General features: G+C 64.0%; 4 protein-coding genes across 7 annotated transcripts; 2 read left to right on the top strand and 2 right to left on the bottom strand.

Annotated features, from left to right (window-relative positions):
• Positions 1–2508: 2508 nt before the first annotated feature.
• On the top strand, positions 2509–10363 carry WDR24 (WD repeat domain 24). Of its 3 annotated transcripts, none has more exons than XM_071571359.1 (10): positions 2509–2591; positions 3104–3964; positions 4694–4871; positions 5603–6278; positions 6359–6474; positions 7430–7551; positions 7886–7990; positions 8089–8426; positions 9710–9894; positions 10040–10363. In XM_071571359.1, the coding sequence occupies exons 2-10, from the start codon at positions 3484–3486 to the stop codon at positions 10206–10208; spliced, it is 2370 nt and encodes a 789-aa protein (XP_071427460.1). In that variant the 5' UTR covers positions 2509–2591; positions 3104–3483; the 3' UTR covers positions 10209–10363. The 3 variants fall into 3 exon arrangements, with proteins under 3 accessions (XP_071427460.1, XP_071427461.1, XP_071427459.1); XM_071571360.1 differs by having other exon boundaries at positions 2520–2647; XM_071571358.1 differs by having other exon boundaries at positions 2520–3964.
• Positions 10364–10576: 213 nt separating this feature from the next.
• JMJD8 (jumonji domain containing 8) lies at positions 10577–12303 on the top strand. The gene is made up of 9 exons (XM_071571267.1): positions 10577–10695; positions 10769–10852; positions 10997–11045; positions 11131–11227; positions 11295–11363; positions 11433–11552; positions 11624–11691; positions 11848–11982; positions 12065–12303. Exons 1-9 carry the CDS (start codon positions 10589–10591, stop codon positions 12143–12145), a joined length of 810 nt encoding a protein of 269 aa, XP_071427368.1. The 5' UTR covers positions 10577–10588; the 3' UTR covers positions 12146–12303.
• On the bottom strand, positions 12239–16249 carry STUB1 (STIP1 homology and U-box containing protein 1). The gene is made up of 7 exons (XM_071571266.1): positions 15993–16249; positions 14945–15143; positions 14681–14846; positions 14422–14512; positions 13944–14000; positions 13708–13824; positions 12239–13333 (listed from the first exon to the last, which is right to left on the bottom strand). The coding sequence occupies exons 1-7, from the start codon at positions 16167–16169 to the stop codon at positions 13208–13210; spliced, it is 933 nt and encodes a 310-aa protein (XP_071427367.1). The 5' UTR covers positions 16170–16249; the 3' UTR covers positions 12239–13207.
• A 689-nt stretch (positions 16250–16938) lies between these two features.
• Positions 16939–23267, bottom strand: RHBDL1 (rhomboid like 1). 2 transcript variants are annotated; one of them, XM_071571111.1, is made up of 8 exons: positions 23049–23267; positions 20822–20980; positions 20364–20588; positions 19403–19551; positions 19207–19319; positions 18854–18954; positions 17935–17995; positions 17493–17861 (listed from the first exon to the last, which is right to left on the bottom strand). In XM_071571111.1, the coding sequence occupies exons 1-8, from the start codon at positions 23085–23087 to the stop codon at positions 17590–17592; spliced, it is 1119 nt and encodes a 372-aa protein (XP_071427212.1). In that variant the 5' UTR covers positions 23088–23267; the 3' UTR covers positions 17493–17589. The 2 variants fall into 2 exon arrangements, with proteins under 2 accessions (XP_071427211.1, XP_071427212.1); XM_071571110.1 differs by having other exon boundaries at positions 16939–17995.
• Positions 23268–23718: the final 451 nt, after the last annotated feature.

Below are 23718 nucleotides of genomic sequence, written 5' to 3'. Positions count from 1 at the left end.
GGCTCGGCGGCCGTCCCCGGGCATCGCCCGCTGCCACAGCAGTCCCGGGAATAGTGCGGGGCATGGATACGGACATGGACACGGGCACGGACACGCTTTCGGTTTGTTTTGCCTTTGTACCGGCCGGGAAGGAACTGCTGCACCAACCGCCGACTCCACTCCCTCCTTTGTCCTAAACGCCCCTTTCTGGCCCCCAAATGGCGCAAGGAGCCTCGTGGCCCTGGAAGGGGGTCTGGGAGCCACTGGGGCTGTGGGACAGGGAGGCACTGCTGGGGCACGGAGCACCCCGGCAACGAGCGGGGGGCTGCCTGCACCCCCAAACCCACTGGTACCTGTGGGTGCCACACGGGTGCCAGGACACAGGTGCCAGGGGCCGGGACAGGTAGGACAATGGCACATGGAGGGTCCCCCACCCCTGCAGGTGACAGCAGCAGTTGAGGGGTTGTCACCCCTACAATTGCATGTTACACAGGCACTGCCCCGGGCTGGTGTGTCGCCATACTCTTCTGTGCACCCCTGTCATGGCAGTGTGCCCTCATAGCCCCCCTGCACCCCCACTCCCCTGTGCACCCCTAGATCCCTCCAGAGCATCCCTACACCCGTAATGCACCCCATATCCCCCTGACCCCCTTTTTCCTCTGCGCCCCATCCCTAATGCACTCCACATCCCTCTGGCACCCCCAGTCCCACAGACCCCACATCTCCCCAGCCCCCTCACCCCTAATGCAACCCATAACCCAGTCACCCCCACTTCTCATCCTGCACCCTGACCTCCAATGCACCCCATTTTCCCCCTGCACCCCCATCCCTAATGCACACCATATCATCCCCTCACACTCCCCCATGGCACTGCACCCCATGACCCCAGTGCATCCCCACTTTCCTGTGCACTCCTACAGTCCTAATGTACCCCATATCTGCCCAGCACCACCATTTGCCACCCTCCACCCTGACCACTAGTGCACCCCATATCCCCTTAATCCCATTTTGCCCTGCACCTCCATGCCCAATGCACCCCAAATCCCCCCGACCACCGTTTTCCCCTGCAATCCCACTCCCCCCTGCACCTCACGTCCCTCTGGTACCTCCATTTCTCCTGGATCCCACATATCCCCAGCACTCTCCCCCTAATACACCCCAAATCCCTCTGGCAATCTCATCTTCACCCCTACACCTCCATCCCAATCCCTCCATCCCGCCCCTCCATCCCGGCGGACCCCCACTGCCAGAGCACCTACATCCACCCAGCACGCCCACCCTTAATGCATCCCATGGCCCCTCAGCACCATCACTTCCCACCCTGCACCCCCATTTCCCACCCTGCACCCCCATTTCCCACTCTGCACCCCCATTTCCCACCCTGCACCCCCATTTCCCACTCTGTACCCCCATTTCCCACCGTGCAGCCCCATTTCCCACCCTGCACCCCCAATGCGACCCACGCCCCCCGACCCCCATTATCCCTTGCACTCCCACCCCCTAATGCACCCCCGTCCCTCCCGCTCCTCCAGACCCCACATCTCCCTGGCATTCCCACACTTAATGCAGCCCATTTCCCCCTGGCACCCCGTCTTCCCCCCTGTGCCCCACCACCTCATATTCCTGCAGCACACCCCTACATCCCAGTGAGACACCCCCCCAAGCGCAACCCACACCCCTCCCACAACCCCACACCCAGCACACCCCATAACCCGCTAAGCACCCCCATTTCCCACCCGGCATCCCATATTGCCCACCCCCCCTGCACATCCCTCCTTCCTGCCCTGCGTCCCTCCGGCAGCTCCACCCCCAGCAAACTGCACATCCCCCACTCCCCATATGTCTCCCTGCACCCCCATCTCTACCGCACCCCACGGCCCCCTGGCAGCCCCACTGTCCCCGGACCTTTCCCTTCACCCCCCAATACCCCGGTACCCCCCCAGTACCTCCCGTACCCCCAACACCGCTCAGTGCCCCCCGTACCCCCCAATACCTCTCGTACCTCTCAATACCCGCGTACTCCCCAATATCCCCCGTACTTCCAATACCCCCGGTACCCCTCAATGTCCCCCGTACCCCCAATACCTCCCATACCCCCAATGTCCCCCTTTACCCCCCAATACCTCCCGTACCGCCCAATACCCCCCAAAAACTCCCGTACCTCCCAATACCCCCGTACCCCTCAATACCCTGCGTAATGCCCAATATCTCCCGTACCCCTCAATACACCCGGTACCTCCTAACACCTCCCTAATCCCCAATTCCTCCCGCACTCCCCGTTCCCCATTTCCCGCTGACCCAGCGCGCCCCTTTGCGAGCAGGGGCGGGGCCTGAGCGAAGGGCGGTGCTTGCGGTGGGCGGGGCACACGGAGGGGCGGGGCCCGAGGCCTCGGGGCGAAAAGGGGCGTGGCCTGGGACAGTGGAAGGGGCGTGGTCTGTGCAGGGCGGGCGCGCCCGGAGGGGGCGTGGTCTGGCTGAGGGGGCGGGGCAGGAAGGGGCGGGGCACGGCGAGGGGCGGGGCCTGGCGGCAGTTCCACGGCGGGGCCTGCGCGGCCCGGGCTGAGGGCGGGGAGCGGCACCGGCACCGACACCGACACCAAGATCGGCACCGGGTACTGGGGCCTTGCACGGGGCCAGTCCGGGGCCGGGTGGCAGTAGAATCCTTGGGGTGCGAGGGGCCTGTGAGGGGTCCTGAGGAGTGCGAAGGGGCCCTGAGGGAGCTGAGGGGGCTCTGAGTCAGGAAACGGGCCTGAGGCGGTGGGAATGTGGGATATGACGGGCTGGGGGACTCTGAGCAGCCTCAGAGGTGGGAGGGGGACCTAAGGGGGCTCGGAGGGCTGGGGAGGGGCCCTGACAAGTTAACAGTGTGGGGTATGAGGGATCTGAGGGAAGGGCAGAAAGGCTGGAGATGGCAGTACCATGGCAGGAGCTCAGCCTGGCTCTGGGGGACCCTGTGACCCCCCCAGGCAGCCTCTCTGGCCTCAGGGCACCCCCTCAGAGTAGCTGGTGGGCCCCCTTTGCAAGAGAAAGAGCGTGAAGCCCCTGGTTTCTGCAGGCTTTGAGGCTCAGGCAGTGCCCCGTGCAGGTGCAGGTGGCCTCATTTCACCCCACCTTGTGTTGCCAGCACTGCTCACCTGGGCCCACAGCACAGTCAGCCTGACCCGTCAGCAGCAGCTGCCCTGGCCAGGGAAACATCTCAGAGGGAAGAAGGAACCCAGAAAAGGTTTTCAGGAACTCCCGGGGAGGGAGTCACATCAGGAGGAGGGCCCAGCTGTGCTTCCCGCACCCGGCAGCTCAGTGGCCTCCCAGCCCCAAGCCCCTTGATGCAGCCACACAGAGGGGCGGCGGGAGCCCCCTGGGCCCAGAGGGAGCTGCGGGAGCCCAGCCTGGCCCTGCCCAGCTCTGGCTGAGGGCGAGCAGGGCCGCCTGAGTGTGCATGAGCCCTGTGGGGACACGAGTCTGCGAGCCTGCTCCTGGAGAGGGGACAGCGCCCCGAGGACAGCCATGGAGAAGATGGCCAGGGTCACCACAGCCCTGGGGGGCAACACCCTGACGGGCCGCACCATGTTCTGCCACCTGGATGCCCCTGCCAACGCCATCAGCGTGTGCCGCGACGCCGCCCAGGTGGTGGTGGCCGGACGCAACATCTTCAAGATCTACTCCATCGAGGAGGAGCAGTTCGTGGAGAAGCTGAACCTGCGTGTTGGCCGCAAACCCTCCCTAAACTTCAGCTGTGCCGACGTGGTGTGGCACCAGATGGATGAGAACCTGCTGGCCACGGCCGCCACCAACGGCGTGGTGGTCACCTGGAACCTGGGCAAGCCGTCCCGCAACAAGCAGGACCAGCTGTTCACGGAGCACAAGCGCACTGTGAACAAGGTGTGCTTCCACCCCACCGAGGTGTACATGCTGCTCAGTGGCTCCCAGGACGGGTACATGAAGTGCTTCGACCTGCGCAAGAAGGACTCTGTCAGCACCTTCTCTGGTACGGGCGTGGCTCTGGGCTGCCCCTTGCCCTGGGGGGGGCAGAGGTTGGGGGCTTTGTCCTTTCCCTGCTTGTCCCCTTGCCCTGGGGGGGAAGGGGGTTGGGGGCTTTGTCCTTTCCCTGCTTGTCCCCTTGCCCTGGGGGGGAAGGGGGTTGGGGGCTTTGTCCTTTCCCTTCTTGTCCCCTTGCCCTGGGGGGGGCAGAGGTTGGGGGCTTTGTCCTTTCCCTGCTTGTCCCCTTGCCCTGGGGGGGAAGGGGGTTGAGGGCTTTGTCCTTTCCATTCTTGTCCCCTTGCCTTGGGGGGGCCAGAGGTTGGGGGCTTTGTCCTTTCCCTTCTTGTCCCCTTCCGCTGGGGGGGGAAGGGGGTTGAGGGCTTTGTCCTTTCCATTCTTGTCCCCTTGCCCTGGGGGGGAAGGGGGTTGGGGGCTTTGTCCTTTCCTCGCTTGTCCTCTTTCTCTCAGGAGGGACTGAGGCTTAGCCCTTTCCTGCGCTCAGGAGGAAGGTTTGCTCAGGTGTGATGCCCTAAACAAGGAGGGAGGGAGCTGAGAGGCATTTTGGTGCATTTTTGTCCCTCAGCAGTGGGCTGGGGCTGGGGCTGGAGATGGGAGATGGTCACATCACTCCCTGCTCCTGCTTCTCTCCGAACCAGGGACCCCCATGGCTCTTCCAGTGGGGTTTTTAGCTCGGCTGGAGCTCTGTCCCACTGGATCTTGACTTTTGTGCCCTCAGGCCAGTCGGAGAGCGTGCGTGACGTGCAGTTCAGCATCCGGGACTATTTCACCTTTGCCGCCACCTTCGAGAACGGGAACGTGCAGCTGTGGGACATCCGGCGGCCCGACCGCTACGAGAGGATGTTCACAGCCCACAACGGGCCCGTGTTCTGCTGTGACTGGCACCCGGAGGACAGGTGGGTGTGGGCCGGGCCCTGGCAGCCACCTGGCCTTGCAGGCACAAGGGAGGCCCTAAAAATGCGTCTGGGAACTTTCAGGGGAAAAAGAAGGGTCTCTGATATCTTGGTCACTGTGTCAGGGGCTAGGACATTGCTGGAAGACAGAAGCAGTTATTGGTTTGAGGATTTGAAGCCATGTTGGGGGGGTTTAGGTTTGGTTTTGACAAAATAGGGAATTTAGAGGCACTGGATTGCTAATGGTCAGGTATAGCAAGCAGGGTAACCAAGGTGCACTGAGGGTGTATATTCTGGGGCATGTCTCACCTGTATTTTCTCACATTTCCCTCCTGCCTTTCCTGGGGTGTGGTTGGGAAGCAGCTGTTGTGGTGTGCAAGTCCCTTCACTCTCTGCCAGGCAGGGCTGCAACTGCTCATGAGCTTAGAGAGGCACTGAAATAGGTTCAAAGTGGCCTTTTTCCTCTCTGCTATGCCTGGTGAGCAGAAACCAGAGGTGGAGGGAACTGATCTGACTGGGAGTGTGGCTCTAAAGGTGCAGGGCCTTCAGTGGGGGCGGGAAGGAGGATGTTGCCTGACGTGGTTGTTGGAGAGCAGAGGCCTCAGGGGAGCACGCAGGAGGATGTGATTGCCGTGACACATTTGTGCTGTGAGTGTTTCTGTGCCAGGATGGGAGAGGTGAAGGGGCACAGACCCACACTGGCATCTCCCCATTTTCCTGCACCATTCTCCCAGGGGCTGGCTGGCCACGGGTGGCCGGGACAAGATGGTGAAGGTGTGGGACATGAACACAACGCGGGCCAAGGAGATTTACTGCGTGCAGACCATCGCCTCGGTTGCACGGGTGAAGTGGCGCCCCGAGTGCAAGCACCACATTGCCACCTGCTCCATGATGGTGGACCACAACATCTACGTGTGGGACGTGCGGCGCCCCTTCATCCCCTCCGCCATGTTCGAGGAGCACAAGGACGTCACCACAGGCATCGTGTGGCGGCACCTCCACGACCCCTATTTCCTCCTGTCGGGCTCCAAGGACAGCACCCTTTACCAGCACATCTTCAAGGATGCCAGCCAGCCCATCGACCGGGCCAACCCCGAAGGGCTGTGCTACAGCCTCTATGGAGACCTGGCCTTCGCCGCCAAGGAGAGCCTCATCTCCTCCGACTCCAACCGCAAGCCCTACATCGGGGACCGGCGGCACCCCATCTTCTTCAAGCGCAAGCTGGACCCCACGGAGCAGTTCGAGTACATCTCATCCTCCAGCGCCCTCAGCGTGTTCGAGACGGACGTGGAGAGCGGCAGCATGGACTGGTTCGTGCACACGGCCAGGCAGTACGTGCTGGCCGGCCGGCCGCTGGCCGAGCTCTGCGACCACAACGCCAAGGTGGCCAAGGGCCTGGACCGCAACCAGGTGAGCTGTGGGGCAGGGAGTGCAGGCACAGGACCCGGCTTGGAGCCTGGCAAGGTCTCCAGTTGGTGTTTCCCACGCAGGTGGCCCAAACGTGGACGATGCTGCGGATTATCTATTCCAGCCTCGGCACGGTGTCCTCTGCCAACCTCAACCACAGCATGGGGAAAGGCAGCACTGCCCTCCCGCTCATGAACAGGTACAGAGTGTTGGAGCTGCAGTGAGGGATGTCATGGCTGGGGCAGCTCTGTGAGTGGGAGAGTGGAGACAACTCCTTGGCTGGGATGGAGTGATAGATTCTTATAATGGAATCACAGACTGGTTTGGTTTCAACCTTAAGGCTCATCTCGTTCCACCCACTGCCATGGACAGGGACACCTTCCACTATCCCAGGCTGTGCCAAGCCCCGTCCAACCTGGCCTTAGACACTTCCAGGGATGGGGCAGCCACAGCTTCTCTGGGCAACCTCTGCCAGGGCCTGCCCACCCTCACAAGGAAGAATTTCTTCCTGACATCCAGTCTGTCCCAGTCATGGGGCAGGAGCAGGGCTGATGGAGCAGGAAAACTTGTTTTTCCTCTTCTCAATGACATAAACGTGAAAGGTGAGGACTCCACATTATCTGTCAGACCTCGCAGGGCCAGGTTCCCACAGTGAGTGACAGATCCTCAAATAACATCAAAAGAAAAAAAGCACTGTCCTTGAGCAAGCTCTGCCTCCAGCTGGGTCACTCTGCCACTGACTGAAACACTGCTGGGCTCTGCTCCAACCACATCCCTTCCCTTTTCCATTGGTGAAAGCTGAGCATGATGATGCATAACAAACAGCCTTGAAGTGAGACAGCTCCTGTTCACCTGCCTCCAAGTGGAAGGAGATGAAGCTGAGGGTCTGCTCAGCTCTGAAATGCTTCAGGAAGACCTTTGCAGTGCATGTGCAGTGACACCAGGCTTGGAGGAAGGGTTGTGATCACAACTGCAACATGTCTTTGTTTTCAAGTCACACCATGGGGATGGGTGACTGCTGCTCTCTCAGGGAAATCACTGTATCTTGGGTTTCACCATTCTAACTGCAAGTGGAGACCTCTGTCCAGGCTGTTTGCTGGCTGGAATGGAAGCTTTAAACCTCTGTGACTACTAAATTTGGCTTTTTTCCCCAGCTTTAACTTGAAGGACATCCCCTCTGGGCTGGGCAGCGAGTCCAGACTGGACCGCAGCAAAGGAGAAAGCCGCACGGAAAACATCCTCATGGACTCCTCCTCCACCCTGATCAACAACGAGGGTAACATTCCTGTGGGGAGAACAGTCCCACTCCTACAGCTCTTCCCTCCTTCGCTGTAGATGTGGCATGAACTGGTGCATTTATCCTGTAAATTGGGGTGTCTGGACCTGCTCCAGCCCCAGGTGAAGGACACCAAGCATCAGGGAGCTGCAGGAGGACAGTTTACTCCTGTGATGTGGGATGACAGTGTCAGTGGTGGCTGTGGGTGCCAGGAATGTGACCAGATGGGAATCTGAGCTGTCTGGCTCGGGCACAGCCTGGCACGCTGGGGCAGGATACAGGGAGGTGGATCCAACCATGTGATGAGCTGATTTCTCTCTCACTGGGCATGCAGACAATGAGGAGACGGAGGGCAGCGATGTCCCTGCGGATTACCTGCTGGGAGATGTGGAGGCAGATGAGGATGACCTGTACATGATGGACCATGAGAACCCCCATGGTGAGGGCATGGCTGGTGCTGGGAGGTGCTGCCTGTCCCAAACATGCAGCTGGATTTTCTTCTGGCCTTCCCTACTCATTCCTACTATCTCCTTGCAGCTGAAGAGCAGGAATACAGCCTTCCCCAGGAAGCCTTCCCCCTGCGCCACGAAATTGTGGACAACCCCTCAGCCTTGGACCACCTGCAGGACAAGGCTGACTCCCCTCACGTCAGCGGCAATGAGGCTGAGACGGTGTCGCTGACCCCCGTGGAGTCCTTCTCCCTCATCTCCATCTCCCACTCGCTCTATGAGAACCGTCTGCCCTCCGACTTCTTCAGCCCCATCGTGCGGGACACGCTGCTCTTCTACGCCGAGCAGGGCGATGTGCAGACAGCCGTGTCCGTGCTCATCGTGCTGGGGGAGCGCATCCGCAAGGAGATCGACGAGCAGACACAGGTGGGACCCCACGGTGTGGGGGGGACACTGCTGGGACCCACAGGGGGTGTACCCCAACACCCTGCTGGGACCCACAGGAGGTGTACCCCAACACCCTGCTGGGACCCACAGAAGGTGTACCCCAACACCCTGCTGGGACCCACAAGAAGGTGTACCCCAACACCCTGCTGGGACCTACAGGGGGTGTACCCCAACACCCTGCTGGGACCCACAAGAAGGTGTACCCCAACACCCTGCTGGGACCCACAAGAAGGTGTACCCCAACACCCTGCTGGGACCTACAGGGGGTGTATCCCAATGCAGTGGGATCCCACCTGGGCTCTGGGCACCTCCCCTCTCCCCAAGCCCCTGCCAGGTCTCTCACTGGGGAAAGCAGATCCAGGACCTTGAGTACCTGCCCTGCCTCCAGTGCTGGCAAGGACTTGAGGTGGTGTCTGCAAGGCCAGGGTGGGGAAATGGCCTGGCCTGTTGATTTGGGGAAGGATGCTGTTCCCCAGTATTGCAGAGCTGTTCTCCCACCACAGGGATCATAGAATCATGGAATCCTTTAGGCTGGAAAAGCCGTCCAAAATCATCAAACCTATTCATTCCCTCAGTGCTGCCAAGGCCACCACTAACCCATGTCCCCAAGCACCACATCCACATGGCTTTTAAATCCCTCCAGAGAGAGTGACTCCATCACTGCCCTGTACCAGGGCCTGGCCACCCTTATAGTGAAGAAGTTTTCCCAATATCTAACCCAAACCTGCCCTGGAACAGCCTGAGGCCCTCCCCTCTCCTCCTGTCCTTGTTCCCAGCCCACCACCCCCCCGGGCTCCCCCCTCCTGGCAGGGAGTTGCAGAGAGCAAGAAAGTCCCCCCTGTGCCTCCTTTTCTCCAGGCTGAGCCCCCGCCGCTCCCTCAGCTGCTCCTGCTGCTCCAGCCCCTTCCCAGCTACAGCCTTTCCATGTCTTTCTTGTCATGAGGGGCCCAGAAGTGTCCCCAGGACTGGAGGTGCCTCAGCAGTGCCAGCACAGGGGGAAATCGCTGCCCTGGGCACATCAGTGCTGGTGCAGTCCAGGTGCCATTGGCTTTCCTGCCTGTCTGGGCACACCTGGCTCATGTTCAGCCACTGTTGACCCCCAAGTCCTTTTCCACTGGGCATTTTCCAGCCACTCTACCCTAAGCCTGAAGCTGCCTGGGGCTGTGATTCAAGCATGGCTCTTGCCTTTTGGAGGCAGGGCTGGGATCCTGAGAGGGTCTCAGGGTGGATGTCAGGGCTCAGCTGTCTCTGGCCATCCCCAGGAGCACTGGTACACGTCCTACATCGACCTGCTGCAGCGCTTCCAGCTCTGGAACATCTCCAATGAGGTGATCAAGCTGAGCACATGCCGTGCCATCAACTGCCTCAACCAGGCTTCCACCACCCTGCACGTCAACTGCAGCAACTGCAAGCGGCCCATGAGCAACAGGGGCTGGATCTGCGACAGGTGAGGGCACACAGCTGGGGACAGCTCAGCAAAGGGGGTCCCAGAGGGACTGCAGGGGCAGGAGGGTGGGCTGGGGGCCCGTGTTCCCCCGTGGTGCCTGCTGAGGGCTCTCCCTGCCCACGCTCACCGGTTTCTCTCCGGGCAGGTGTCGGCAGTGTGCCAGCATGTGTGCCGTGTGTCACCACGTGGTGAAGGGGCTCTTTGTGTGGTGCCAGGGCTGCAGCCACGGCGGCCACCTCCAGCACATCATGAAGTGGCTGGAGACCAGCTCCCACTGCCCCGCGGGCTGCGGCCACCTCTGCGAGTACACCTGAGCCCGAGGGGGGCAGCAGCCAGATGGGGCAAGGGGCGGACAAGGCTCCTGCCTGGTACCCCGCGCGCCTCCCTCCCTCTATTTATTTGTGTAAATAAGGGCTCGGGGTGTCCCCCCCACCCGGCCATTTTGTACTGAATTAAAACAAACCAACAGCTGAACCAAGCCATGACTGTTGTCTTTGGATGCGGCGGCCCCGAGGGTGGGGCTGGACCCCACTTGGGGCCGGGGGTCGCTGCCCCGGGGGCTGGGCTGGGCCCCCCACTGTGGTGGTGCTCCCTCTATGCCGAGAGGCCCCTTTAAGGCGGGAGATGGCCCACCGCTATGTTGCCACTTTAAGGCCTGGCCCCCAGCGGGCCCCGTAGGGCGTGCGCGCGGTGCATGCCGGGGGTCGTAGTCCCGGTGCCGATGGCGGCGCGGCTGCTGCTGCCGCTGCTGCTGCTGCGCTGGGCACGGCCCGCCCGCGGCACCGGCCCGGGCGGCGGATGGTGAGCCAGGGGGGCCGGGGCCGGGGCCGGGCGCGGGGCCGGGGCCGGGGCCGAGCGGAGCCTCCCGTTGCAGGCTGGCGGGCTCGGTGCCGGAGGAGGAGCGGTGCACCGTGGAGCGGGTCGGCGCCTCCCTCACCCACTCCCTGTTCCTGCAGCGGTACGGGGGGCCGGGGCGGGATAACCGGGAGGGTCTGGGGGCTTGGAGGGGCGAGAACGCGGGGGTGAAGCCGGGGCCGGTGCCCCACGGATGAGTCGGGGCCGGGGCCGGTGCTCCCGCTGGACCCCGCTGGACGCTCCCCAGGTTCGCCTTCTCCCGGCCGGTGATCCTGGACGGGGTCACGGACAACTCGGTGAGTGCGGGAGCGGCCGGGGCGGTGACGGGCCCGCGGTGCCCGGGAGCGGCGGCACCACCCCGGCCCTGTGCTCCATGCCCAGGCTTTTCGCGCCCTGTGCTCCCGGGAGAAGCTGCTGGCGGCCTTCGGGCCGCTCCTGGTGCGGCTCAGCACGGCCAACACCTACTCGTACCGCAAAGGTGAGCCCGGGGGCCGCGCCCGCCCCGGCCCTGCCGCTGCCCCCGCTCACCGCGCCTGTTCCCGCAGTGGATGTGCCGTTCCAGGAGTACGTGGAGCGGCTTCTGCAGCCGCAGGACCCGGCCCGGCTGGGCAGTGGTGGGTAGAGCCGCCCCGCCCCCGAGGCTCCCCGGTCCTCACCGGACTCAGCCTCCCGTGTCCCCCCAGACACCCTCTACTTCTTCGGGGACAACAACTTCACCGAGTGGGGCCCCCTGTTCCAGCACTACGTGCCCCCTCCCTTCCGCATCCCGGGCACCAGCCCTGCCTACAGCTTTGGGATCGCAGGTGGGATCGAGCTGCCACTGGCGGGGGGGATCAGGGGTCTCCCCAGCGCCAACCTGCTCTTCCCACCGCAGGCTCAGGCTCCGGGGTTCCCTTCCACTGGCACGGCCCCGGTTTCTCCGAGGTGATTTTTGGCAGGAAGGTGAGAATTGAGCCCTGAGGGAGAGATTTTGGAGAGGGGGGAGGGACAGGAACAAGCCCCTCCCGGGTGTCCCTGAACACGAGGAAACCCTGCTGGGGCTGAGCCCGAGGGGCTGGAGGGGAAATGGGGGGGCGGTGTCCCCGTGGTATTTTTCAGCGCTGGTTCCTGTACCCCCCGGATAAAACCCCCCACTTCCACCCCAACGAGACGACGCTGGCGTGGCTCCAGCACACCTACCCCACCCTGCCCTCGGGCCAGCGCCCGCTTGAGTGCACCCTGCGCCCCGGGGAGGTGAGTCTGGCACCCGGAGCCCGCAGGAGGTGGGGGGGACACCCCCACAGCCCAGCCGGGACCCCCGTGTGCCCTCCCACAGGTCCTGTACTTCCCAGACCGCTGGTGGCACGCAACACTCAACCTGGACACCAGTGTCTTCATCTCCACCTTCCTGGGGTAGAGCCAAGAAGGACAAGGACGTTGTCACCATCATCCCGGACACGGCAGAGACTCCTGCCACCCTCAGGGAAAGACAACTGCTATTGGGACCAACTGTCAGAAACTTCTGGTTTTTACTGGTCTTTTCCCTCCCTCTTGGATTAAAATTGTTCTACTGTAGCTCATTGTGTGTTGCTACATCCTCCCTCCCTGTGAGGTGGCACTGGCTCCAAAACCAGGGGATCCCCAGAAATCACTGCTGTGAACCACTCCAGCTCCCTTTCCACATTTATTGCTGCTTTTTTTTTGAATTTTTTTTAATGGTCATTGGCAAACTTCCAGAGGGTGCTCAAAAAGCCAGGCAGGCTGTGGACTGGCCTAAACGCTGGAACCTCAGCTGGATGCAGATTTTTTGTTTTTTTGTTTTTTGGGAGTTTTTTTGTGGTGTTTTAAGGGATTTCATTAAAGGAATAAGAACTTTAACCCAAGTAGTCATGGCAGGCAGGGGGAGGCAGGAGCCAGCCCCTTCCAGCCCTGGGGCTGTTGTTTCCCGGAAAAAGCCAGAGGGTGAGTTGGTCTCCCACCCCGGCAAGTGCTATTTACAGGGAAGAGGACCCAGCCCTGGCCAGGCAGGAGGAGGGAGGAGGATGAAACAACTATGTACACAGGGAGGGACCAGGCTGCAGGTGCTCATCCCAGTTGAGCTCCCTGTGGCACTCCCTGGAGCAGGACACTCTTTGGGGACTGCCAGCTGCCCTGGCCAAAGGAGAGCCTGCTCTGTGGGCTGTGGAGATGATGATGAGGCCACTGCTGCCACAGCAGCCTTCTCCCAACACCCAGGCAGGTCTTGGAGCTGGAGAGGGGAGCCCAGGAACCATGGTTCCCACCCACTACTGCAGCTCCTGGGGAAGGGGAGATTGGTGACGTGCCCTAACCCCACACTGGGTCTGGGGCAGCCAGAGCAGAGTGGGAGCAGCCAGGGAACAAGTAAGGCATGGTGCCAGCCTGGGCAGAGCTGGCAGTGCCAGGGCACTGGGCGAGCCAGCGCTGCCCCCAGCCCTCAGCAATCCTCCAGCCAGGCCCCTCAGTAATCCTCCACCCAGCCGTTCTCCGAGATGAACGCATCGATCACCTCCTTCATGGCCAGGTTGGGGATCAGCTGGTCCTGGGTCAGGGGACTCCGAGTCACTGGGTCGAAATGACCCACACGCTGCAGGGAGGAGGCGGATGGGAACCGGTTACTCCACGTGCCCGGGCTCAGCCCTGGGGCACAGGGGCCTTGTGGCATCTGCCCTGGCACCTGGCACGGCAGCCAGGCCTCCGGGGAGAAGGAAAGTGACCCCCCTCTGAAGGTGCCCCTCAGCAGGATGAGAGCAGGTCAAGGCACCGGACCCCTGCCAAGAGCCGCCTCCCCTTTGGGCAGGGCCTGGCAGCACCTGTTCTGCAAGGAGCCGCCTGGGCAGGTAACTGGGACCAAACCCAAGGAGTCTTTGGAGCTCAGAGTTGGGCAGGGAGCTTCCTTCCTGCCCAGGCAGCAGAGGAAGGCAGGAAAGGTCCTGGGAAACCCCCCTGCCCCAGTGGTACCTGGAGATGCTCCTCGATGTCCTTCCTGTCGTAGGTGATCCCACTGGGAGTGATGCAGGGCTCTCTCATCAGCTCAAAACTGATCTTCCCACACAGGTAGTCAGGGATGTCCCGCTTCTGGCCCAAGAGAGGCACAGCTGGGTCAGGAAGGTGGGCTGGGAGGTGGTGCTGGCTCAGAGGGGGAAGCAGGGAACACAGCAGAGGAGAGACAGGAGCACAGGCTTGGGCACACTCACCTTCCTCTTCTCATCCACTTGGGAGAAGAGCTCGTCCATGTCTGCCAGGTATTTGTCCTGAAAGAAAAGCCCTTGAGGACAAGGATGCCCCAGCACACATGGGGCTACCCCAGGGAGAACACCAGGGCCTCCCACCCATGGGTGCTGCAGCAGCTCCTCAGTGGCCTGTGCAGCTCCTGGCTCAAGCTGGCAGGAGTGATCCAGCTTTAAAATAACCTTCCTTTGTGGGGCTATTTTCACCAGGGATTAGTCGCAGCATCCAGACCCACATGTGGCCAAAAGCCACTTGTGCTCCCTGAGGAAGGAACAGGCCCAGCAGGTGCCACCACGGCCAGGCTGGGACAAGAATAAAGGCTGAGGAGCTGTGCTCTGTCCTGGGGTCTCCTGGCTTTCTCCCGCACAGCCACAGCCCTGCAGCTTCCCTGGCTGCAGAAGAGCCTGGGGATGAGATGAGGAAGCCCCCAGCCCCCTTACTCACATGTTTGGCCTCGATGGTGGCCAGCTGAACTCTGCTCCGGCTCTCGTCCGTGTTTTCTTCCTGCTGGCTCTTCCGGCACTCGGCCAGCTCCCTAGGGCAGAGCAGATCAGGAGGATGGAGGGACTCTGGCACTCTCCTCCCTGCTGTCCTGGCTGTGGGGCTCTGCCTGTGCCTCCAGGAGGGCAGAGGCACCTCACACAGAGCTGTGACAGCGCGGTAGGACTCAAAAAGTCTTGACAGGTTCCCCATGCCCCATTACCTCTCCTTCTCGGCCATGATCAGCCTGGTGAGGTGGGAGTGCAGCTCGTTCTCCTGGTTGATCCGCTTCTCCTCGATGCTGTTCCAGCGCTTCTTCTTGGCGATGCGCAGGGCACTGGGAATGTCATCCCCGAAGTTCAGCCGCTGCTCCTTGGCCAGGTTGTAGGCTGGGGACAGCGAGGCCACATCAGAGCTGGCACCGGTGGTCCTGGAGCCATCCCTGGCCCTTTCCCAGTGGCAGGAAGGGGCCACTGTGCCCGCTCACCCCTCTGCAGGTTGGCAATGGCCTCGTCGTAGTTCTCCATCTCCAGCTGGCACTGGCCCAGGAAGAAATGGGCCTTCACCGACTGCCCGTCCAGCTCCAGGGCTCGCTTGCAATCCGCCAGTGCCTTGTCGTGCTGCTGCATCTTCAGGTAGCACAGGGCCCGGTTGGTGTAGTACACGGCCACCAGGGGATTCCGGTTCTGCGGGGACAGCCCCATGTCACCGCCGCGCTGGTGGCAGGGCCGTGGGGATGGCAGTGACAGCCGGGTGACTCGGTGACACAGCAATGCACCCCACGGGGAGGTGCCAGCGCGGACTGGGGGCAGGCTGGGCCGGTCCCCATAGGGCAGCCTGTGTCCCTACCCCCAGAGGGGACAGGCCTCCCTGGCTGGGGGGCTGGAGCACCCCGGGGGGTCTGCCCTACGCAGCACAGCCTGGTGATGGGGCAGTGGCTCAGAGTGGGGATGTCCTGGGGGTGGATGGAGGAGGGTTCAGCTTGGAGCAAAGGGGGGAGACAGGCTGGGCTGGGAGGTGTCCATGCCCAGGGAGAGGGTTAGTCCACGCCCACAAAGGGGAACCAGGCCGAGGGGGATCTAGGTCGGGAAGGGCCAGTGTCCGGAGAAAAACGTTGTCCAGACCATACCCGGGGGTATCGAGGCCAGAGCTGGGGAGGTGTTCAGGCTGGGGAAGGGGGTCCTGTCTTGGGTGTGTCACGGCCTGGCCCGTGGTGGAGGTGTCCCATCCCCGAGGGTCCCGTCCCGGGGTCTGCCAGGTCAGGACCGGGAGGATGTCCAGACCAAGGGACGTCTCATCCTGGGGTTATCGAGGCCAGGCCCGGGTCCGTCTCAGGGGTATCCAGGCCAGGCCCGGCCCGAGTGGGAGGTTGGTGTGTCCTGTCCCCGAGGGGTCCCATCCTGGGACCATCCCGGGCGAAGTGACCCATCCTTGGGGTCCCACCGCGGGGATACCCAGGCCAGGCCCGCGGGGTGAGGGTGCCTGTGTCCCCTCCCCGGTGCTCCCGAGCCGGGGCCGGTCCCGGCAGGACTCACGATGGCGCGGCCGTAGCAGGCGGCGGCCTCGGGGTACTTGCGGCCGCCGAAGAGCCGGTTCCCCTGCTCCTTGTGCTCCTGCGCGCTGTGGCTCTTCTCGGGGCTGGCGCCCCCCGGCCCCGGCCCCGCCGCCCCGGGCCCCGCCGTGCCGCCCTCGCGCTCCTCCTTGCCCTTCATGGCGCGGCCCGGCCCGGCCCGGCCCGGCGGCCGCGGCTCCTCGCTCGGCGGCCCCGCGCTGCACTGCGCATGCGCGGCGGGAGGGGCGGGGCTGAGGGCGGGGCTGAGGGAGGGGCGGGGCTGAGGGAGGGGCGGGGCCGCGGGGGCGGGGCCGAGGGAGGGGCGGGGCTGAGGGAGGGGCGAGAATATGAATGTGATGGGCGGGGCCGGGTGTGATGGGCGGGAAGAGGAGGGCGGAGCGCAAAGGGGCGGGGCCGGGAGGGGGCGGGGCCAAGGAGATGGGGCGTGGTCATCTGCACGTGGGCGTGGCCTGGCCGAGGGTTATGGGGTTGAATGGGGGTGGATGGAGCGGGCTGGGGGTGCAGGGGGATTTGGGGGGGATTGGGAGGATTCGTGCAGGGGGGGCTGGGTGGGGGGTTCATGCGGGGGGGGCTGGGGGAGGCCCAGCAAGGTGTGGGTTGGATGGCGCGGGGGGTGCAGGGGGTTGGGGGCCCCAGGGGCCGTCGGGGGCAGTTCGGATGCCGCGGGTGGGGCTGCGGACACCCCCAGCCAGCCGTGCCCTCGCGCTGCCAGCCCCGGGCGCTCGGCCGGTGCCGCTCCACTTCTCCCAGAGTTTTCTGCTCCAGTAAGTGCCGTGCCCGGCTGCGACCCCCGCCACGCCCCCCACCCGTGGGCAGCCCCGGCCCCGCACTGCGCGATGGGGGGACACCCCGAAATGCCCCCAGCAGAGACACACCCCCAGCAGTGACACACCCCCAGCAGTGTGCAAAATATTTATTTATACTCCAAAAAGATCGGGGTGGGGAGTGGGGGGTGGGGGGTGTCAGAGCGAGGCCCCCCCGCCCCTATCCCGGGCGAGCCAAGTGGGGGGCCGGGGCCGGGGAGGGGGCGCTGCGCCGCCCAGGGCACTGCCCGAACGTTGTGCCGCTCTCAGCTGGTTCCTGCCGGGCTCTCCCCGTACCTTCTGTTTTTATTCCTCTCTTTCTTTTATTTATATTTATTTTGGCATAGAAAAATAAATCGCTCCTATTTTGGCACCAGTCCTTCGTGTGAAAGTGCAGGTCCCGGGGGCCAACGAGTGTCGGCCCCTACCCTGGAAAGGGGGCGCAGGAGCCAGCGGGGGTCCCCACGCTCGGCTCCTTCTCGGGGGGCACATCCCGAGCCTCGCGGGCCCCCCGGGGGGGTGGTTGGCGATGCCAGGGTAGGGCTGAAGCATCCTCTGGGGGTGGGAGACAGCGGGGGGGTCGGCAGGGTACATTCTGGGGGGGCGCAGCCCGGGTGGGGGCGGCGCGTTCTGTAGCACCGAGGGGGCAGGCGGGCGGGGGGTGGCCTGTCCCAATGTCACGCGCGGGAACCCCCCGACCCCTCCACCGGGCTTGGAACACAAACCAGCCGAAGGGCTGGGACGGGGGGCGGCGGGCTATGGCGGGGGCGGGATCTGTGCCCCCAGCAGGTCGTAGGCGAAGATGTTCCAGAAGACGGCGAAGAGCAGGAAGGTGCCGTAGGAGAGCAACAGCACCCACCAACCGCACTGGTCCTGCAGGCTCTCCTCGTAGCTGCGCAGGATGGTCAGCCCCATGCTGATGCCCACGATGGCCCCCGCCAGATGTGCCATGAAGCTGGGCTGGGGGCCCGAGGCCGGCAGCGGCGGCGAGAACCGGAGCCACACGGCGCGACCCACCTCGGAGCTCACTGCGGGACACGGCAGGGGCTGAGCCCACCCCGCCGCCCCTCCCGCCCGCGGGGTCAGGGGGCGCGTACTCACTGCACACCAGGGCCAGCACCATCCGCAGCAGCTTGTAGGGACAGCGCATCCCGGCCCAGTTCTGCGGGAGCAGGGAGGGATGGATGGAGGGAGGGATTGGATGGATGGATGGATGGAGGGAGGGATGGATGGATGGATGGATGGATGGATGGATGGATGGATGGATGGATGGATGGATGGATGGATGGATGGAGGGAGGGATGGATGGATGGATGGATGGAGGGAGGGATGGATGGATGGATGGATGGATGGATGGATGGAGGGAGGGAGGGAGGGAGGGATGGATGGATGGATGGATGGATGGATGGATGGATGGATGGATGGATGGATGGACGGATGGGTGGCCCCAGGACAGGGGCAGAGGCTGGTTCCAGAGCCCCACTGTGCCCCACGGAGCCCCTCCCAGATCCCTGCTCCTCACCACCCACACCCACCCCATGATGCCACCCAAGGTGCTCCCCTCTGTGATGATGCCCACCCCATGTTGCCACTCCACAGCATCACACCATGCTGCCAGCCTACGGTGCCACACACCCCATGGCACAACCTCCCATCAATGTCACACGAGGCTGCCCACCCTATGATGGCACCTACTCCTAATGCCACCCCACAGCTCCTCCCCCAATGTCACACAAGGCTGCCCACCCCACAGTGCCACCCACTCCACGGCACCTGCCCCAGTGTTCCACTGCCCTTCCAACCCTGCAAACAGCTTCTGCTGACATTGCCACCCCACGGTGTCCCCCACCCAATACCACACCATGTTGGCCCTCCCTACGGTGCAACCCACCCCCACTAACACCCCATGGCATCCCCTCAACAACACACCATGCTGCCCGCCCCTCCGGTGTCCTCCACCCCGTGGCACCCCCACCCGATGCTGCCCCCCCTCGTGCCCTTGTGCCCCTTCCCTGCTGACCATGACGACGTTGGCAAGGTGGGCCGAGCAGAGGGCGTAGACCCCCCCTGAGCCCCCAACCAGGGGGGCCCTCATGTCCGTGATGGAGACGGTCAGGGAGCCTGGGGGACAGGCAGGGCTCAGCACAGGGTCTCGCTCCCACAGCATTAATTAATTACTGTCCACATTAATTAATTACAGGCTGCATTGCCACCCAGCCCCCAGCCAAGTGATGCTGTTGCTGCAGTGTGGTACCCAGTAAAGCCCCTCACCCCCATCAGACTCGGAGGGCACCTCCCCGTGCCCTTCCCAGTGCTGGTGACAGATGGGGACAGATAGGGACGGACGGGGACAGCCCCCAGGGGAGCACCCACCTGCCAGGACCCCGGCCAGGTAGAGGAAGCTGATGCGCAGGATGCCGTGCACCATCTCCAGGGGCACCCCGATCATCAGCTGCAGGAGGGCGTTGAACCCCAGCTGCTCCAGCCTGCCCGGGCACAGGGAGGGGCAGGAAGGGCTCAGCCTGTGCAGCCCCCGGCGTGTCCCCGGTGTCCCCCTAACAGGACCTACCCCACGTGCATGAACATGTAGGTGAGGAAGCGCCAGGCGCGTGCCCGGTGCCCGGGGTGGTAAACCAGTGGGCTCTTCATGTACTCAGGGTGGTAGGTCTGCAGCACCCACTTGTTCAGCCGGGCCCCATAGCAGAGGAACACGATGATCTGTGGCAAACCCCATGGCTGTCACCCACCAGCACTGACAAAACATGCCCCCCATCTGGATGCTCTGTCCCAGGGCAGAGGTATTCCTTCATTCCAGGTCTGAGACCCCCATGGCCCCCAGGACATCACAGCTGGGGTCACCCATCCCCACTGCCCTGTGTCTGAGTCCCACATATGAGCAGGAGGACATCACAAACAGTGTCCCCCATCCCTTTACCTCAGACCTGAGCCCCCAAAGGGCACCGGGACATCACATCATCCGGGGACACCATTCCCTCCACCCTGGGTCTGAGCCCCACCATGGGCACTGGGACATCAGAACTGGGGTCACCCATCTCTCTTCCCTTGGTCTGGGTCCTACATATGGGCATGAGGACATAACGAACACCTCTTCACCTCAGGTCTGAGCCTCCCAAGGGCACTAGGACATCACAAATGGGGCCACCCGTCCCTTCATTCCATATCTGAGTCGCCTGTGGGCATCAGGGCATCAGAACTGGGGTCACCCACTCCCACTGCCCTAGGTCTGAGTCCTCCATATGGGCACAAAGATGCCGCATCCAGGATCACACATCCCTTCATGTCAGATCTGAGCCCCCAGGGGGCATCAGGACATCACAACTGGTGTTACCTATTCCCTCTGCCCTGGGCCTGAGCCTCACCATGGACACCAGGACAGCACAACCAGGGTCATCCATCCCTTAACCCTAGATCCGAGCCCCGCATCTCGGAACCAGGATCACCCGCCCTGTCCACCCCAAGTCTGAGCCCTGCCAAGGTCACAGGACACGTCAGCCGGGCTCAGCCTCTACCTGGGTGAGGGTGACAGCTGCCATGAAGACGGGGGGCGGGCAGGTGCGGTGCTGGTAGAAGTACCAGCGCCGGTCCATCTCGCAGGGCAGGATCTCGTAGGCCACGTAGCGGACGAAGCGCTTGTAGAAGCCGAGGCCGGTCTCGTCCAGGAGGACGTCGCGGGGCAGCGCCCGCTGACCGTTGGCAATGGCGCGTTTGAAGCTGCTCGAGCGCTTGCTGCTGATCTGCGGGGAGAGCCCGTGCCCGCCGTGGGCCGCGGGGCTTGTGGCCACCCCTGCCCAGCCACCCCCTCATGCCACAGCCCGGATAAGCCACCGCAAGGCCATACCAGCATCCCATGTCCCTGGGGGACACAGGTGTCTGCCCCCCTCCCCAGGGGCACAGGCAGGTGCCCAGTGCCTACCCCAGGCTGGCGCCCAGCCGCTCGCCCCTGTTCCCCCAGCCCCCCGGCACTGACCAGGTCTACCAGCTCCTGATAGCAGACCTGCCCCTCGTCGTTGCCCTGTGCCAGGGCCACCAGCATGTCCAGCTTGGCGGGGTCCAGGGGCAGCTCATGGCTGTGGACCAGGCTGGCGAATGTCTCCACTCCGACGAAGCCGGTGTTTTCGGGGTCGAGCTGTGGGGCATAGCAGGGACATTATTGGGATGCCAGGGCTGCGACTCTGATCGGCTGGAGAGACCACCTGGTGCCCCTCACCGTGGCCTCAAACCTGGTGGTATCGTCCTGCTCCATGACCATAGTCCCTGCCCACGCGAGGGACCCCACAGGCTGCACCCACCCCGGACCCTGCACCGTGTGGGTGCCTCGTGCCGTGCCCGTGTCCCCATCTCCCCGCGGCGCAGCCAACACTCTCCCACTCAGTTATTTCTCGCCGCCAGCAGCCTGCCAGCCAGGAAGTCACCAAGCTAAACACACGCGCAGCCCTGGCACCAACTCCCCCCTCCTCCTCCTCCTCCTCCTCCTCCTCCTCCTCCTCCTCCTCCTCCTCCTCCTCCTCCCTCTGCTCCTCCCGCCGCCCTTGCCGCCGGGCTCTGGGATCCACCGCACCCTGTGCCGGGGCACCCTGTGCCATTCCCAGGGCTCCCGGAGTGTCTTGGGCACCCTGAGTCCTCCAGGCACAGTACACCACAGGGCACCCCGCACCATGGGGTACCCCGCACCATGGGGTACCCGATGTGGTCCTGCTCATGGAGACAAGGACCCCAGGATGGCACAAGAAGGATGGAGATTGGGAGGGGGCACCAATGGGCGGACCACAGGGTGGCTGGCGTCCTGCACCCCACAATCACCCTGAAATAGTGTTGGGTTTACTCCTTTCTTTTGCAGGGAATAAATGGAGAAGAGGAACCTCGTTCTCGTGGAATGGACAGGAAAGAGAGTGCTGGGGGCATGGGGTCATATCCACGCCCTGGTGGACACCCCGTCCCTCCAGACCTGACAGGGAACAGCTGCAGCTTCTTTCCCGAGAGGGGTTTGGCTGCCCGGAGCAGGGTGTGGGGTTGGGACGCACGGAATGGGATGCAGGCTGGGATGAGGGGTCTGAGGTGCAGGGTGTAGGATATGGGGTGCAGGTACCAGCCCCCCGCCCATGGGAGCAGCCTCAGCCATCGGGATGCAGGGGCGCCCTGGTGCCACCTGTCCCCTCTGCCCCACACACGTCCCCCACAGGTGCCACGTGTGTGTCATGCTGAGACCTGGCATACGCCATCCCCACACCAGCACACGCTGAGCTCACCGGCCTCAGGAGCCCCGGCAGCAGCCAGGAAACCTCCCTCTGCTTTTGGGGTGCATATCCCCCTACCCCAACTCTGCTGGTCGCCTACAATCCCCCGAGAGGGCCTGATCTCCAGCCCCAGCCCCCTGGTCCTTGCTGGGCCCTCCCAAGTCCTGCTCTCTCCCAGGAAAGATGCTGCTCGTCCCCAGGCGACTCAGGGACACGCGGAGCCCCAGTGCCCGAGGGTGGGGTGACACGAGGGACTGCACCGCAGCTCCCGGGCTGGGGGACTCAGCCAAGGTCATGGAGCCAGCTGGGGGCGAGGGGGGACAGGTAATTTCCCTGACCTCCAATAAATTCCTTCCTCATGACCATGGGAGAGCCGCCAGCTGGACCCTGGGTGGGTGGGGATGAAAGGACGAGGCGGCAGAGCTCAAGAGGGGCTGTGGGGCTCGGGGGCAGCGGGTGGTATCGCCTCGAGCCCCCATCCTGCGGCGAGAGCAGCCCCACACCAGGCAGCGCTGATGCTCCACGGCCTGATCCCGCAATCAGGTCACGGGGGTGGGTGCAGACCCCCGCCTTGCCCGGGTGCCCGATCCATGGCACCCGAGGGGCCCCATCCTGCACCCAAAGCCCACGGTCGGCGCCGGGGTTCGGTGCCCAGCACCCCTCGTCCTTGAGGGTGCAGCGAGCAGGATCCGGTCCGGGGCTGGCGGAGGGAGAGGCCACAAGTGAGCCGAGTTGCGCGTTCTCGGCGGCACGGGGGGGCGGGTCCCCGGGGGGGGATGACGGGGGGCACCGAGGGACGCTCGCAGGAGGTGGCACGGCCGCGGTCGCCGCCCTGGGCGGGCAGCGCTGCCCAGCTCCGCGCCAGCCGAGCCCGGTGCGTGCGAGCATCTCTCTCCGGCAGCGATGCCCGGCGGCTCCCCCGAGGGCAGCCCCGTGCCCGGTGCCCCCCGGCGGCCTCACCTGCTCCTGGATGAGCTGCAGCAGGGAGCTCCTGTCCATGCACTCGGCGGGCGGAGGGCTCCGCCGCTCCCCCGCGCCCGGGGCCGGCGAGCCGGGCAGGGGAGCGGCGCGGGCAGCGGGGGCGGCGGCGGGGGCGGCTCTCCCCGCCAGCCCCGCGTTGCGGCGGGCCCGGGAGCGAGCGGCGAGCAGCGGCGCCGGGAGCCGCCGATGGCAGCGGGGAGACGGCGGCGGCGGGGGCGGGAGCGGAGCCGAGCGGAGCCGCCCCCGCCGCAGCGCGCGGCGCAGCGCCCCCCCCCCCCGCAACCCCCCCGCCGCCGCCGCCGCGCGGGGAACCGGGACCCGCCTCTGCCCGCCCCGCCGGCAGCACCGGCACACGGCACGAGGAGCGACCGGCACCGGGCGCTCGCAGCTTGGGATGGTGCCTGAATCGCGGCGCGGGGACCGGCATCCCGGTACAGCTGAGGGCATCCCGGCACGGGAACCTGTATCCCTGTATGGCTGTGTGCATCTCGGCATGAGTACCTGCATCCCGGTACTGGTACCCACATCCCAATACGGTAAAAACCAATATGGTATCTGGATCCCGGTATGGTACCCACATCCCGGTATGGTACCCACATCCCGGTACTGGCATCAACATCCTAGTGTGGTACCTGCATCTTAGTATGGG

The sequence above is a fragment of the Pithys albifrons genome, chromosome 16, assembly GCF_047495875.1.
Source record: "Pithys albifrons albifrons isolate INPA30051 chromosome 16, PitAlb_v1, whole genome shotgun sequence".
Lineage (NCBI taxonomy): Eukaryota > Metazoa > Chordata > Aves > Passeriformes > Thamnophilidae > Pithys > Pithys albifrons.
This window is presented reverse-complemented; position numbering and strand designations above follow the sequence as displayed.

Excerpts from the sequence above, each read along its gene's own strand:
- JMJD8 (XM_071571267.1), top strand. The coding sequence starts at position 10,589 with ATGCCGGGGGTCGTAGTCCCGGTGCCGATGGCGGCGCGGCTGCTGCTG. Across the intron at positions 11,364-11,432 it reads CCCGGCCCGGCTGGGCAGTG|ACACCCTCTACTTCTTCGGG; the intron begins GTGGGTAGAGCC and ends GTGTCCCCCCAG. Across the intron at positions 11,692-11,847 it reads AGGTGATTTTTGGCAGGAAG|CGCTGGTTCCTGTACCCCCC; the intron begins GTGAGAATTGAG and ends GGTATTTTTCAG.
- RHBDL1 (XM_071571110.1), bottom strand. The coding sequence starts at position 23,087 with ATGGACAGGAGCTCCCTGCTGCAGCTCATCCAGGAGCAG. Across the intron at positions 20,981-23,048 it reads TGCAGCTCATCCAGGAGCAG|CTCGACCCCGAAAACACCGG; the intron begins GTGAGGCCGCCG and ends TATGCCCCACAG. Across the intron at positions 17,996-18,853 it reads ACCTTGCCAACGTCGTCATG|AACTGGGCCGGGATGCGCTG; the intron begins GTCAGCAGGGAA and ends CTGCTCCCGCAG.
- WDR24 (XM_071571359.1), top strand. The coding sequence starts at position 3,484 with ATGGAGAAGATGGCCAGGGTCACCACAGCCCTGGGGGGCAACACCCTG. Across the intron at positions 4,872-5,602 it reads GACTGGCACCCGGAGGACAG|GGGCTGGCTGGCCACGGGTG; the intron begins GTGGGTGTGGGC and ends CCATTCTCCCAG. Across the intron at positions 6,279-6,358 it reads AGGGCCTGGACCGCAACCAG|GTGGCCCAAACGTGGACGAT; the intron begins GTGAGCTGTGGG and ends TTTCCCACGCAG.
- STUB1 (XM_071571266.1), bottom strand. The coding sequence starts at position 16,169 with ATGAAGGGCAAGGAGGAGCGCGAGGGCGGCACGGCGGGGCCCGGGGCG. Across the intron at positions 14,513-14,680 it reads ATCATGGCCGAGAAGGAGAG|GGAGCTGGCCGAGTGCCGGA; the intron begins GTAATGGGGCAT and ends GCTCTGCCCTAG. Across the intron at positions 13,825-13,943 it reads AAGTGGATGAGAAGAGGAAG|AAGCGGGACATCCCTGACTA; the intron begins GTGAGTGTGCCC and ends CTCTTGGGCCAG.